Genomic DNA, 14,416 nt, shown 5'->3' with positions numbered 1-14,416 from the left:
ATTTCCGATGGGGAACCCCGCGCACGTGCGGAAACGGTCGGTGGTCGGTCGTTTGGCCCGCGCCCACGCATCCGAAATCGAATTACGGACAGTTGTCGTTCCATCGTGTGCCGTTCAGCGCAGCGAGGTAGACAGACGGATATTGACAGCGGAAGTTAGAATGGAACCGCGCGCGGAACCGAAAGTTAGATATCGTGTTATCGCGATATATTAAAATGCATTATTCATTTCCGCGACTCTCCGACAGCGAGTCGTCCTCCGTACAAAGCGTTACAAAAGTCGCTAATGCCGGACGACGTGCATCGCGAGCGCACTCGTGCGAGACGTATATCTCTTCGTACTTCGTACGAAGAGCGAAACGCGCGATCGTCGAGTATTTTGCCATTGTTGCCTCGTTCTCCCTGTAGCGCGATACTCACCTCGAGATAAAATCACGCGGAGCACGGGGTGTCGAGAGAGAGAAGGTGGGAGGAGAGAAACTCTCGGCGGTACACGCCGTTCGCGTGTCGTAAAGTGTGAACAAAGTGGAAAGCGATTATGATAGAATCTCGGTAGAAACGCCTAGCGACGAGTCTACGCGTATAGGGATTCTTTATTAACTCGGCGCGTTTAGCGACAAAATGTCAGAGTACACTTCGTCCGAGATCGAGCAAAGTTATTACAAAGTTATTAAAATGGTATTTCAAAGTAATGATATTACGAAATTTTAGCATACAATCTTTTCTCTCTCTTTCTCTGATATAGATGTTATTGGTACGATAGGAATACAGACGGCATCGATGCCTGAATGCGTCTCACGTTACGCGATTTTTCAACCGCGTGTGGAAGATTAGTATGGCTTTTTCAATCCCTCGCAAATGATACCGAAAAAAAGCGATACATTCAATACCACTACGTCACTCGATATCATATATGAAATCAATATGAGCGGAAAGACATTTCCCATATAATTTCTTCTTCTACAAGCTCGGGACCAACTTTGCAGCTGAATATATAAATTTATTTATATCAATATTTCAAAATTCTGTGACGGCGAGCACAAATTGAATGTGAAGCGAATTTTTCTTTTTTCTTTTTTTTTTCTGGATGTTCGCCGAGCCATCACCCGCCCAATCGCGATATGAGTGCATTCGCGTCATGAATCTAATTGAATGAACGTAGGCAGCAGGATTTTATCCTCGTATTTATTTTGTGAAACCATATTAACGTGAATACAACGCATCATGTGCGTGAATACGACGTAATACGGTATATAATACGGTGTGGTACAATGTAACATATAGTGTTAGATAATATCAGGTGGAAAATAAAACGTTATATAGTATTAAATAATATTAGAGACGGGGTATATATAATGTAATCTACATAATGCAGCATTGAGAAATTTTTCTATATAATGTTATAGCCTTGTCGATATATACTAAAAATACATCCCGTATGTAATGACATTATATAGAGTGTTCTTGAATAACGGTCTCAAAGCTTCATCACATTTTTCGCAATTAAGACTTATCGGGAATTCCCTTTTTTAAAATAAAAGCGGTGTCAAAATTTTTATTGGATAAAAGGCATATATATATATATATATATATATTTCGGCGAAAGACGAATTCACCCCCCCCCCCAAGCGCGATCCGCTAATAAATCCGGTAACTGCATCTGACAGCCGACTGTGTGGTATAATTCTCAGCGACGATGACTCTATTAACGTCTCGCCGAATTGTTCCGACGCGGAATTTAGGTCAGTAATATAATCGCCCAATAATCCGGCGAAAGACACGTTTATCGGCGATATTTCCCCGATATCACGTCTTCGTGGTGTCCTCGCAAAGATTTCGTCACTGACTCGCACGCGTCCACCTTTTTGCCATTTTACGAACTGTCACGATGATAATTGTCGGGAAATATTAAACCGTCGCTAAAGGGATTAACGTTAGCATTTTTCTCGACGTTTTTCGCGAGATGACAGTTTCGCAGTTTGCCCAGCGCGAATGAGCGTGACGCGTTTCCGCCTTCGCAGGATGCGAAATTAAAACTTTTAATCCTCATTAGAAACCCCCGAGACAGGGATACACACCCCTCACTCCAATTATTCCTTGACCCGTGAACGACGACCTTGCTGCCGCTGCTCATTGAATACGCGATGCTTTTATCTCATCTCATCTCATCTCATCGTTCTCCGGGCTCTACAGTGTGTCAATGTACCAAATTATACCTTGTATATATTACAGTACAATTACTTATTTTCCGCGTTTTGACTGTTTCGTTAATTAAAAAAAAAAGAATCCTTTCTAAAAAAGGCATGTTAAATCGATACTCGCATCTCTCGAAGTCTTCTCGAAAGTCTCGAATGGCTTTGTTGGCTCTTTTCCGCGATGCTGATTGATTTTGTTGCCGCGCTAACTTCGTGAGCGGCTGTCATAGCATATTTTGACAGTTGTGTGTAATATTAAAGCTAAATAGCGCGCGCGAAGCGCGCGTCTGTGATGTCTAGTTGCAAAGTAAAATTTGCAAGTTTCTTGCGCTGGAAATGTTGCAATAACGATAATTCAAATACCGCTCTTCCTCCGTTAACAAATTTAAAAGATTGCCTTATATTTTTAAACTTCTTTCTTTAACTGCAACTTTATTATCGCGAGCGCACGATCCATTCCGTCGATTTACATCTTCCATAATTATTTCTCTCCCCACTCGCCCCAGTGTTTCATTCATTTCTCAAGTTTTCCTACGCATCCGGCGCACGATGCGCATTTCTTTGTTCTTCCACTCTCTTCCTCCCTCTTTCTTTCCGCGCTTTTATACGTACGGATGCTAACGCTCGCGCTTCGATCGCGCGTGGCGAGGAAGACGAAATGACATCGTTATTTCGGCTCGGCGACAGTTTTCACTCAGAACCGGAGTGGATGGATTATTGATCGAAGTTCTGGGACTGCGGGGATGTGGCCGTAGGCAGGTACCAACATGCGCATGCCGCATCAACCTACAGCTACACTCTCGCCCTCTCTCGTTCACCCTCACCGTCGTCGTTGCCCTATTCCTTTTTGCAACCTTCTTACCCTCTCGTCCTTTCACCGTCTCACCTTCCTTTTCCTGCCCTCCTCTCACGTGTCCCCCTATTTTTTCCCTTCGCAACCCTTCGCTCCGATCATTATTCTGCCTTTTGTCTCTCTTCCTCTCTCGCTCTCTCTTTCTTTCTGTTTGTTACACCCCCGTTGTCCCCTTTTTTCCACAAAACTTTATTTACCTTCTTTCCTCTTCTCTTGTTTTCACTCTCGATTTCAGCTTCGCTATCTTTTATTGCAAGATATCGAAAATCTATCTTTCCATTTGATTTCCTATCAGTTTTCTCTGCGCGTACTTCCATTATCTTTGTAGGTATATACGGCGCGATAGTAATTATATCGTTGCCGCAGTGGGGCATTTATGCCAAATAAAAAAAGTGTTTCAATCCATATCGCTCTTTCATATCTGCTCATATCTTAATTGCTTCCTTTCTTCTTCGTGCCTCTTTTCTTTGACCATGGCATTGTTCACTTTTCCTCCGGCATCGCGCATCATCATTATTTCTTGGTTTCCCCACATGCGATGCATTGTGCCTTTTCATGCTTCTTTTACGAAACTTTAATAGCATCGTGTTCCATCGTGTGGGAGAATAAAATGTCACATTGAAATACCTGTCGAGATTGTTTCATTAACGACATATATAAATTTCATTCTGTCGCAATCCACGATCTTCTCTTTATATGCGACAGACGTGGAATGCAAAAATAAATTTGTATTGAATAAAATACCAACGCGACGTAGCGCGCTGTTTTATATTTTATACGCTAATTTCGTTTCCCATTAATAGCGCGCAAACTTCACGAAAAGTTCCAACTATTGTTGAAATTTATCTGCGGCACGTTAATTCTACGAGTTTCGATGACGGCGAATAATTCGAGTTCTTCTTTCTCCAGTTCATATCGTTAATCCTTCGCGTTAACTTTAATATCGCAAATATATCATTTTGAAAGTAATAATTGCATGTAAAACAATCTCTTTAATAGAGAGAGACTCTTAACGCGCTATTTATGAATGTCGTTAAAAATTCCTTTAATTTCGCGAACGCCTAGTTTATCGTACACGAAATGACTGTACAGTGCATGAGCAAATTATATTCGATTACGCTGATTAGTATACATGATTCAACACATTTATAGTACAGAAGCCACATGGCATCGATTTTCCTAACGGTACTTTGCTGTCGGAAATAAATTGTATTTAAAACGCGAGATTTAAAAATATACGAAAATATTTATGGAGCTCAAAATAGGAATTAAAAGTTGCACCGGCAATTGTAGGATATTTCACACAATAGCGAAAAAAAGTTTTACGATTTAATTGTGCTTATCGTGATTTCAGAATAAATATGGATATATTTTTTCGCGATGTGTAACAAAATTATGTCCTCTCTTCTGTATATTATATAATTTTAGCAACTTATTGTTTTATTAAGTTTATTTCGTAATTCCGTATATAGATGATAATCCATTAACTTTACCTAACATAACAACACGTGTAACTTATTTATTACATAAGCGCAATATACGTAATTAAGTGTAGATATTATTATTATTACGGAAACTATTTACATAATATACTGTAAGCCAAGCAATTTAGCTAAGAACAGTACACGACTGAAACTAATTTCGCATTGTTTCACATCCGTGTGTCGAGGGCTCCCTCCAGATCAATATATCTTCTATACATACGCATGTGATTCCCAGATAAACTCGTAAACGTTAATATTTACGTAGAACCTCATGAGCTTTTAATTAAAACGTTTGCGAACGGCAAGTTTTGATTTGCAGTTCGAGGGACACATTCGTTAAGGGATATATTTACCGAATCGCTGCGGCGAACTGTGCGCGATGCGCTATATAGATACATATGACCGATCACTCTATTTCGGAAGGCCGATAAATTCAAACATTATCGAGTGCTATCCAATACATACAAGAGTCGTACCGGCCGGGATACTTGTTTGCGTGTGTACACTTGCGTGCATGTGCTCGTCACCACACACGCGATCAATCGGCGCGGCGTTCGAACTTTCGGTATAGATATACACCGGTAATTACATAGATACTTAAAGGCGTCGACCCGAATCTATCTACAACGAAAATACGCGATTGATCGGGCGCGATTGATGTGCAAAAAATACACTCCGTATATTCACCCCGGCTAAATCGGTGTCGGAGCGATCGAAACTGCGATTTTTCCGCAAACTCAATTTCAAAAAAGCATATATCTGACGTATCACGGTTCTAACAATAAGTGGAGCTCATCTACGCATGAGTCTACCGCCTAAATTTTATCAATATAGTATCTTATACCCGAGAGGATTGACCGTATTATTATATTTATAGTGAGCTATCACCATATGTATTCATTTGACGTTCATAATAGATACTAATTCCCTAATAAAATATGCACCTCAGTGACGCGAGGTGCGTCACGCACGACATAGAGACGGAGTTGCGTGCGTGCGTGCGTGCGTGCGTGCGAAGTTTCGCGTGACACAATCGTGAAGTTCCACGAAATATTCGGACCCCTCAATTCGCATTGCTATCGTCATAAATAACGAATTCGCCATCGATTGGCGAAATTATAATTGAATTCGGCGCGCGCTTGCTCGACGAAGGATAGCCTCCGTTGCAGAAAGAATAGCTTTTTAACACGGATAAATATATATTTCTGTTAGAAAATTACAAATGTGTAGAAAACAGAGAGAATAGCGTACATGCACATGTGGTCTGTGAATCACTTTTTGCCTTTTATATTATATATTAAAGTGAATTTTTTATTAAGATGAGATGCTTACATAAGAAAATTCATTATTAATTTGCGTAATCTTCACGACTGCTTTGTTAATGAACTGTTTTTGCGATTGATATATGCCAGGTTATATATAAAACTATATCAATAGCCAGAAAAAAAGCCGGTCGCTAAAAGAAATCGTGCATAACGCTGAGCCTTCATAACGATATGGTCAACGGCTTCGAGGACACGTTCTTGCCCATTTTCAGTATCAACAAATTCAAGGCAATCCAGATTTAGATCGCAATTAGCGGTAATGATAACTAATAAACATTTTGCTCACTAGATACTTATGTGTATCCATGCGTAAAATTATCGTAGAAGTTTTTATAAAATTTAGGTAAGCGCAGGATGACTTCTGGTATCAAAAGGCATATATAGAAATATTTGTATATATTTTCCTTTTCAACAATTTTTAAGAATATTATAATTGTATAAGAAAAATACATGAAAACTGATTGTGAGTTAGGTATATATCTCAATAGAAAAACAAAAGCGCGTTTTATCGCTTTATTTTGAGCACGGTCTGATATCTATTTCTGCGATCCGCCGCATGACTAATGCCGATCTGAGGAGCGATAAGAAAGAATATAAGGGAACGCCGTGGCGTCTCTTGATTTGTTCATAGAACGAATTCTTGCTCGCGAAGAAAGAGACTGACTAAGAGGCAACGCGACATCAGGGGGCGCATATCGTCCTCGAAGATCGGCGAAAGGAGAGGTTCCCCGAAATGCATGTCGTAGCTCTATAAATACAAACAGACATTTAAGGCCTATAACCCCCGTCCGTGGAGCAGAGAATAGACGTACAACGCGAGGTGGTGTGCACACGTGTGCGCGCACTTTTATGCGCAAGTATATGAACAAGGATCGATCGAGAAGATCCCGCGGGAATGCGATACTCTGAGAGACAGATATATGGCATCTCTCCTTTAATCACATGAGATATCTCGGAATTAGATAAAATCAAAAAATCAAAAAATTCTTCGCGATTCTGAGACGACCTGCGTATATAGACATCATAGAAATGTCGTAATGCTAACTTTTATTAATAAGCTAGAGAAGCACTCATGTTTAAATAATTTTTTTATTATTTAAAAACAATTATTTTATCAAGAAAATGCATTGCTCTACTAAAAAATTTGGTTATATATGTTAAATCGTGATATGTGACGTGTTTTAAATCGCGATAATGAAGGGTTGGTAAAATTATTGGTATATATACTCGTCAGAATCTGTCGATACCCTTCCGATAGATAGTCCCGTAAACATGGCCATTTATTAACTATAAATAGAACGAATGTGTAGCATCACGCTATCAACAAAGTATATAAAAATATCAACAGGGTGCACATGCAGCAGGTACGGTAAATATATTACGTTTAACCCTTGATATCTCGCAATTGAAGAGATATTTAATAGAATTTAATTAAAAAGAGAACGATGGAAAGCTGTGTAGGATTTGCATGGAATTATCTTGTTATTATTCACATTTATAACATTTTTTTATAAGCAGTACTGAATCATCGGACGAGCGAAAAGGTCCTTTCAGACTGCAGGCGAACCGTTTGTCCGTTGAAAATAAATTGCTATTATTATTTCCGCATGCACGACACGTGGACCTGGCGATTCACGCTCAATAGCGGCCAGGACTAAATGGAATACGCGTCGCAAAGGATAATACCGGGCGGAAAATATCCCTTTCAAAAAGCCACGCCGTTCCTAACGCGATCTAATACCGCGCTGTGTCACGCTATATATCCCGCGATATATTCCTGCGATCCGCGAACTTTGTGAGCGCGCAAAAGCGGTCGGAATTTGCCTTTGAAAGGCTCGCTGGGGGCGTAGAAAAATTTCCTTCTTCATCGAAAACGGATCCTCAGGACCTTCAGGCCTTTGCCGAAGAAACGGAACAACCCATAAGGGCATCTTAAAATAACGGTAGCGACTGCAAGAGTCTTGTTTTACGGTATATGTTACTCCGAATCGTTAAATTCGTAAGCGGTATAAATCCGTAAAAAGCTTGCGTAAATTCATACTCGCCTTTGTGCCCGCAAAGCTCCTTGAACGTGCAATTAAAATCTTTTCCTTTCCTTTGACCAAATGGATTTCCAAAACTCCAACTCGAGTTGCAGTACCACGGCGATTAATTAAAATCTCGCCAAAGAGCGAGAAAACTCGCAGTGGATAAACGTAGGTTAGTAAGAAAAAACAAATTAGAAATATGCTCGCGCGCGACGAGATCTCAACGAGCTTGAACCAGAGGATTCGTAAAAGCGTGCTCGCGCGTTTTTGAGTGTATTTAAGGATACGGCGAAGCCGCGAGCACGCGGTAACGCCCGCAACATGCGGCAAATGACGCGGCAAATGTCTCGCAGGCTCGAAATCTACCGCTAAATTTACGCGAAGAAGGAGAGGAGGTCCACACGGAGGTCCGCACGAATCACGAAGAGCTCCTGCACTTCTTAGCGAAGAAAAGAGCAAACCGTGCCGAAGCTCGAAGCGCGGGGGAATGTTTTTGTGCGCGCGGCTATTTTACCGCGTAAGTCTAAAGTAAAGCGAATCTTGATGATCGTCCGCGACTGTACAAGTAATCTTGAAGATGTATGTGCCAACTTCGAGACATGAAGAAATTGGAAGGATTCGAAGAAGACATGCGGGAACAAAAGTAGATATTTCTGGATGTAGCAATAATGATTATTATTATAAGAATAATAATTTAATCATTAATTTATAGAACTAGATACAGAATCAGAATGAATAAATCTAATAGTTATGTATTGCAAGCTTTGGAAGTGACGTTAGTGCTAACGTTAAACTCCGCGTACACAGTTTCTCCGTTTGTTATACATATATTTACAGAACAACGATAAACCGCGCACTTTATGCTTAGAATGGAACATTTTAATACGTAATTGGAGTATGTAATATTTAATCGCAGTAGGTTAAATGTACATTCCATGTAGCATGCATGTGAATGTGGTTTGCTATTAACGTCACAAGTTACGGCGCGCACGTACACATGCGTACGTGGCGCTATTATCAGACGACATTTCGCGAAATCATCGTCGCAAATGCAAACGACCACGGATGAGGCGGACTATAGAATTTGCGCGCAAAAGGATTGAAAAATCAGCAGATAAACGTTAAACGAGAAGTTGACGAGCGCGCCGTTAAAAAGCATCGATGGCGCAATGCGGAAAACACGAATACGGGCTCCGTGCGTCGGCTTCCCTCTCTCTCTCTCTCTTCCCCTCCTCTCTTTAAAAAACGCAGTGTTGGTATATTAATTTTGTCCTTACTCCGGAAAAAGGTAATATATTACGGAATTCCGTTATCCCAACTGCGGAACGTGTTGTATCGGCACATTAAGACGTGCAAGAACAGAAATACGTAAGTGACGTTCCGGGGAACTAAAGATCTTAATTAATGAATTAACACGTAATATAATAAAAAACTCATATGTGTAATATCGATATAATAAGTCTTTTATTAACTGATGATCCTTTGATCATTTTGAAATCCATCTCATTGAAATTCCAGAACATCATCCTGCACTCATCTTTATCACGAAGACATAGAGCATGGATACATTTCTTTTTATTGATCCTTTTATGCTTCCTTTTTACTGCTTCTAATTAAATATGTGGACCACGTTGGCGTCGCTATAATGATGAACTCCAAGCACATATTCGCATATAGCGATTGTAACGACAATTTCGTGACGATAATGGCAATATCGGTGAAGCCGATTAAGATACATATAATATTGTCCCCTCTTATTTCCGAGAGAACGCTCGGAAATATTGTTATTGTAGAAAACATATTTTTGCTATAAATATAAGAATGTATAAAAAGGACATTTTATATAAGCGTCTTTTCCTCGAAATGACGTAGGTTGTACGCGTTTTTATGAAAATAAACGACTTCTTTCGACGTAAAACATTGCGTTTTGCTCGTGCGAGTAAGAAAAAACAAAATTCTACCGTATCGATCGCATTTGAAGTGCATTACTGCATGATTACGGTCGTAAGCGAACAAATGTTTGCCATAAAAGCCAATTAATATCATAGTATTAATACCATTTACGAACCTTTCTCGCGCGATTGAAAGAGACTTTACCGGCGCCGCCGGTCTTCATGCGCGCCTGTGGGGAAAACATAGATAGAACGCGGATGTGTGAATTAGCGACTCGCGATATCGAGCATGTAGACGATTAGGAGTAAACGAGTTACGCGCGATGTCGATTGCCTCCTCGCGCAAGACAGAAAGAGAGAGAGAATGAGAATAAGAATGCGTGTGTCCGTTTTACCGTCCGCCTAGCAACTATATCCGTCCGTCAACTCGAGTCTGTCCGATAACTCGGAAGGAATGTAATCGGAAGAGGACGCGAGCACCGTTAGACATCAGACACAGTCGTGCAGGCGTCCAGGAAACGAGCAATATGACGGATATGTGCGATCTTAACTCGGAAACGCGACGTCGAACGGAGGATTATAATCGCGAACGGCAATTGCAAGGTGCACTCTCACAATCAGCCAAGCTCAGCATGCCATGTTACAGTGCGAACTGTTGTGTCCGATACGTGATCAGACTTCGATATTCTCACGCGGATATAATAATTATAACAATGAACACGTGTATCAGCTATAATCGTACGCATATATATATGTGGATTAATGCGTGCCGTTCTGATAACGCGTAAGGATCACGCGTGGAACTCGCCGTCCTTTCCGTACAGAGAGGTAAAGGGGGTCTTTTCCATTATATGTCCCCGCACTGTGTAACTCGTATCTTTTTCTGTTACTAATGATAGCAAAAAGCATTTACGGCAGTTGCGAAACTCGATCTCATGAAACATAAGCGAGATCTCACCTTTCGCGAGGCGGTTAAGGATGAGGTCCTTGTGTTGTGCGGTGTGAGGCTCAGGAAGCACCACCAGAAGGTAGCAACCGCTCAGGGGCGACGGCGGCGGATGTTGTTGCGGTTGCTGTTGCTGTTGAACGGCCGCCTGCACCACCGGCACGGTGGTGCCGGCGATCGGCGTGCTCGGGGATGCAGTCTGCTCGACATTTGTCGTCGTGGCACTCTCCCCTCCTCCTCCCCCTCCTCCACCCTCCCCGGTGGGGTCCGTGGTACTCATTGCTGCAACATTATATTATCATATATAGATTTTCGGGAAAAATAATCCTTTTTCGGTATTATTTCTGCACGCTATTTGTTAACCGACGTATCTTTCATCAACGGCGGACCAATGATTGATTTTATAAGAATTTTTTTTTATTAAAGATAAATCCACAGATATGACAATTTTAACAGAACTTTTGAACACGCGACATGACAATAATAGTCTGCTGATCGCTGATAAATTAAGCGAGAAGTTATTCAACCATTAAACTGTTTCGCTATACTTTCTCATTTAAATCTAATCAGTCTTTTAAGCGCCGCTGCTTAGTCTTCTTTTCACGACGGCCGACCATTAAGCCTTCAATCACTGACGCGATATACCCGGCTTTTAAATCTTAAATAACTAAGATCGTAATACTTAGCATAAGCGGAAGGAAAATTACGTTATCACGGTGAGCTCCGCGGGAAGGAATTACAAAATAAAAAGTAACTTTAATATCTTCGTGAAAGTAAAATTTTATATCTCGTTGAGGCAAAGCGCCGGCTTAACGTTATCACGGCTACGACTACTCTTTATTAGTGCAGTACGCTACACGCATGGTGCTAATTGCAATTAACGCGTCCAACGCGGTCAGCCCACGACGAAGAACGAAAGCTCCCAGCCGAACGATTCATGTCCCGCTATCGCTCTGCCTCATATTATTCGTTAAATCTACTTCTGTCGCGCCATCGTATACCGTTCTCTCCGACAAATAGCTCATGCGGATGCTCCATCTGCACCGCCGCGCGCCGCACGAGAGATGAGAGATGAAACGGACTCGGGGCCGAAATAGAAGTGGCAAGGGTCGAGGAGAAGCGTATAACGCCGAGGGGGTTGGCGGTACACAAAGCGCCGTTCTGCCTCCTGCCTTGCTCCTCTTCCTCAAGTCGAAACGCGGCCGCAATTCCTTCTCCGTACAAACGCAGTCTCGAGATATTACCCTTTAATAATCGCTTTATGGTCGACGAACGTACACACCGGGGGGGGGGGAACTTTACGATGGACGATCAATCGTTGAAAACTCTCGCGGCGAACTTCCCCGGCGAAAGTCGCGACGAGACAATGGGGAATTCATTAAGCGATCTCGGTCGTTTTACAAACCTGCGCGACTTACAAATTTTAGAAGGAGACACCGATTCCACTCAAGTCAATCTCTAGAAATCCACAACAATGCTTATTGTTAGTAGAAACTTTTAAAACAATTGTCGACAAGAATAATTCTCAGAATTTACTTCTAAACGAGATTCGAATAGTTGATTCATCTGACATCTACAACAATTTTCATAAGAATCTATGTTACGTCGTCCTAAATTCGGGAATATCTATACGTACGAGAATTCGAGTGGAAATGGAGTGCTACTAGCCGGTCGCCGAATCGGTCGAAGATCTCAAGGCAAAGGCTGCACACCACCAGAGCGCGGCCCTGCGCACTTTTCTGCAGCTAACAATATAAGCCGAACGTCGATGAGATTTCCGTCGAAACCCTACGAGAGGTCGAGCTTTGTCCGTCGAAAGGGAAATCGGTTTTCCGGGAAAAGGGGGGAGTGTCCGAGAAGCCTCGCGTATTTCCACCGTGGAATTCGCGGAATTTCCATCGGCCGATCGCGCGGCGGAGGATCGTCGGGGAACGATCCCGAGGAGATTGCTACGGTACCCTCTCGACGAGTCGGCGCCGTGGTCGCACCGCACGCACGCACGTCGACGAAGCCGGGTGCGCCATTGCGCAGGATTTACACGAGCCCTCCGTGCGGCGCTATCACATCCTGCCGGGCGCAATGCGCAGGACGGGCATGATGCCGGGTGTCCCGCACACAGTCCTTAGATCATTGATCCAAATTCGACTGGAGTCCAACGAGGGGAACAACCGACCGAATCGCGATCGATCTGCACGAAACGTACGACGGACGATATCCGCTGTTAGACATTGATGGATAGCACTCTCGACAAGTTCCCTGTCTTTCCATTCGCTTATCTCTAACGAAACGATCGGAGAAGATCGAATTACGATATTCTATTACTGAAAGTGATAAAGATGACCGGCGAACAAGAGTCGATGGCATCCCGGCGAAACTCTCAGGACGAGACCACCCCACCACGTTCCGTGCACTGCAGTGCAACCCCTTAGTAACAGATCGCCCCCTCTCGCGAGGCGCCTGACGGCGGCGGCAGCGGCGGCGGCGACGGCGGGCGGTGTGCCGACCGATAAAATCCATACGTCATATGGCAGGCGAGAAAATCGTCAGCGCGAATTTCGTCAGAGTTGCATACACCGCAACCGTCTATCCGTCCGTCCGCCGTCGGTGCCGCCGTGACCCGATTAAATGGTGGGTCGCCGACACGTAACGGATTTCGATCGGTTCGAGAGCCTCTCGAGCCCTCGACCAAGTTTCCAATAGTAGTAGCGCACTCACCTGGTTACTCGTTACACTCCCTCCCCAGCAATATTCCTGGGTACCACGAGCCGGGGTAGCCTCGACGACTGGGTTCCAGATTCCGGAAGTATCCTGGAGGGCTGGCTACCGGTCGCGGTAGTAGGCGAGCAATGACGTCGCCCTTGACTGACGGGACGTCCTTCGGAGGAAAGGAGAGAGTCACGCGTACGTCAGAGACTGTCCGTCTCCGAGCTGTTCGTCCCTTCGTCCGCTTTCTCGAGACCCCGATGGGAGATGGAGCAGGGGGCACACCTCTCTCGTTCCCTTCACGCACCGCGAAAAGTACTGTACGGACGCAGAGATCGGAGCGATTGAGAACGGATGAATTAAAGCGAGCGGCGGGGCAACGTAGAGAGAAGTAACGGGCAAGGAGGGAGTATAGGACGACGGATAGAAATAGGACAGGGGAGAAAAAAAGACGGTCACAGGTAGAACGGAAAGAAGAGAGCGGTGAGGAATGACAGGCAACTCGTGTGTAGCACAATATGACGTACGTTTAACGTTATACGTGTCTCTGTGTGCCGGAGCGAGCACGGCGGTGCCACGACGCTGGGCGTCGCGAAGACGACGGGGTTGCGAGCGGACGGGGCGAGCGAGAGACCGAACGAGAGAGAGGAGTGACCGGGGGAAAGAGAGAACTACGCGAAAACCGGTGTAGGGAGATCGACGGACGGCCTCCGACGGTTGAAACGACGTTTCGTTGCCCGATGCGGAAGCCTCTCCGTCGAAGGTGCACGTCGGCACGTCGTACGGACGCGAAATCCTCCTCTCCTCTCGACGGGCTGTTCCCCGCTGTCGACGGCGACGAGAGCGAGGGCGACGACGACGATTCTCACTGTGCGGCCTCTCGGTTATCAAAGCTCGGCAGCAACACTCGCGTTGCGGGCTGCCGGCTCTCTGACGGGAGAACTCGCGGCGCTGCGGCCCCCTGCGTCGACGGCGGCGGCGGCGGCGGCGGC

General features: G+C 43.9%; 2 protein-coding genes across 3 annotated transcripts in view; one reads left to right on the top strand and one right to left on the bottom strand.

Annotated features, from left to right (window-relative positions):
• The window catches only part of LOC143895797 (uncharacterized), a 50,947-nt gene extending 36,617 nt beyond the window's left edge, over positions 1-14,330 (bottom strand). Inside the window, exons 1-3 of one of the 2 annotated variants that reach the window (XM_077403146.1) lie at positions 13,952-14,330; positions 13,437-13,742; positions 10,734-11,003 (exon numbers count right to left, since the gene is read on the bottom strand). In XM_077403146.1, coding sequence (XP_077259272.1) covers positions 10,734-11,001 — 268 coding nt within the window. In that variant the 5' untranslated portion in view covers positions 11,002-11,003; positions 13,437-13,742; positions 13,952-14,330. Of the gene's footprint in view, positions 1-10,733; positions 11,004-13,436 lie in introns of both variants that reach the window. The other variant, XM_077403147.1, reaches the window with a different exon arrangement.
• The window catches only part of LOC143895801 (atrial natriuretic peptide receptor 1), a 72,553-nt gene that overhangs the window by 3,078 nt on the left and 55,059 nt on the right, over positions 1-14,416 (top strand). The gene's annotated exons all lie outside the window — the stretch shown is intronic.

The sequence above is a fragment of the Temnothorax americanus genome, unplaced genomic scaffold, assembly GCF_048541705.1.
Source record: "Temnothorax americanus isolate GAGA-0224 unplaced genomic scaffold, ASM4854170v1 Scaffold17, whole genome shotgun sequence".
NCBI lineage: Eukaryota > Metazoa > Arthropoda > Insecta > Hymenoptera > Formicidae > Temnothorax > Temnothorax americanus.
The sequence above is the reverse complement of the archived record's forward strand: the minus strand, read 5'-3'. Positions and strand labels throughout refer to the sequence as shown.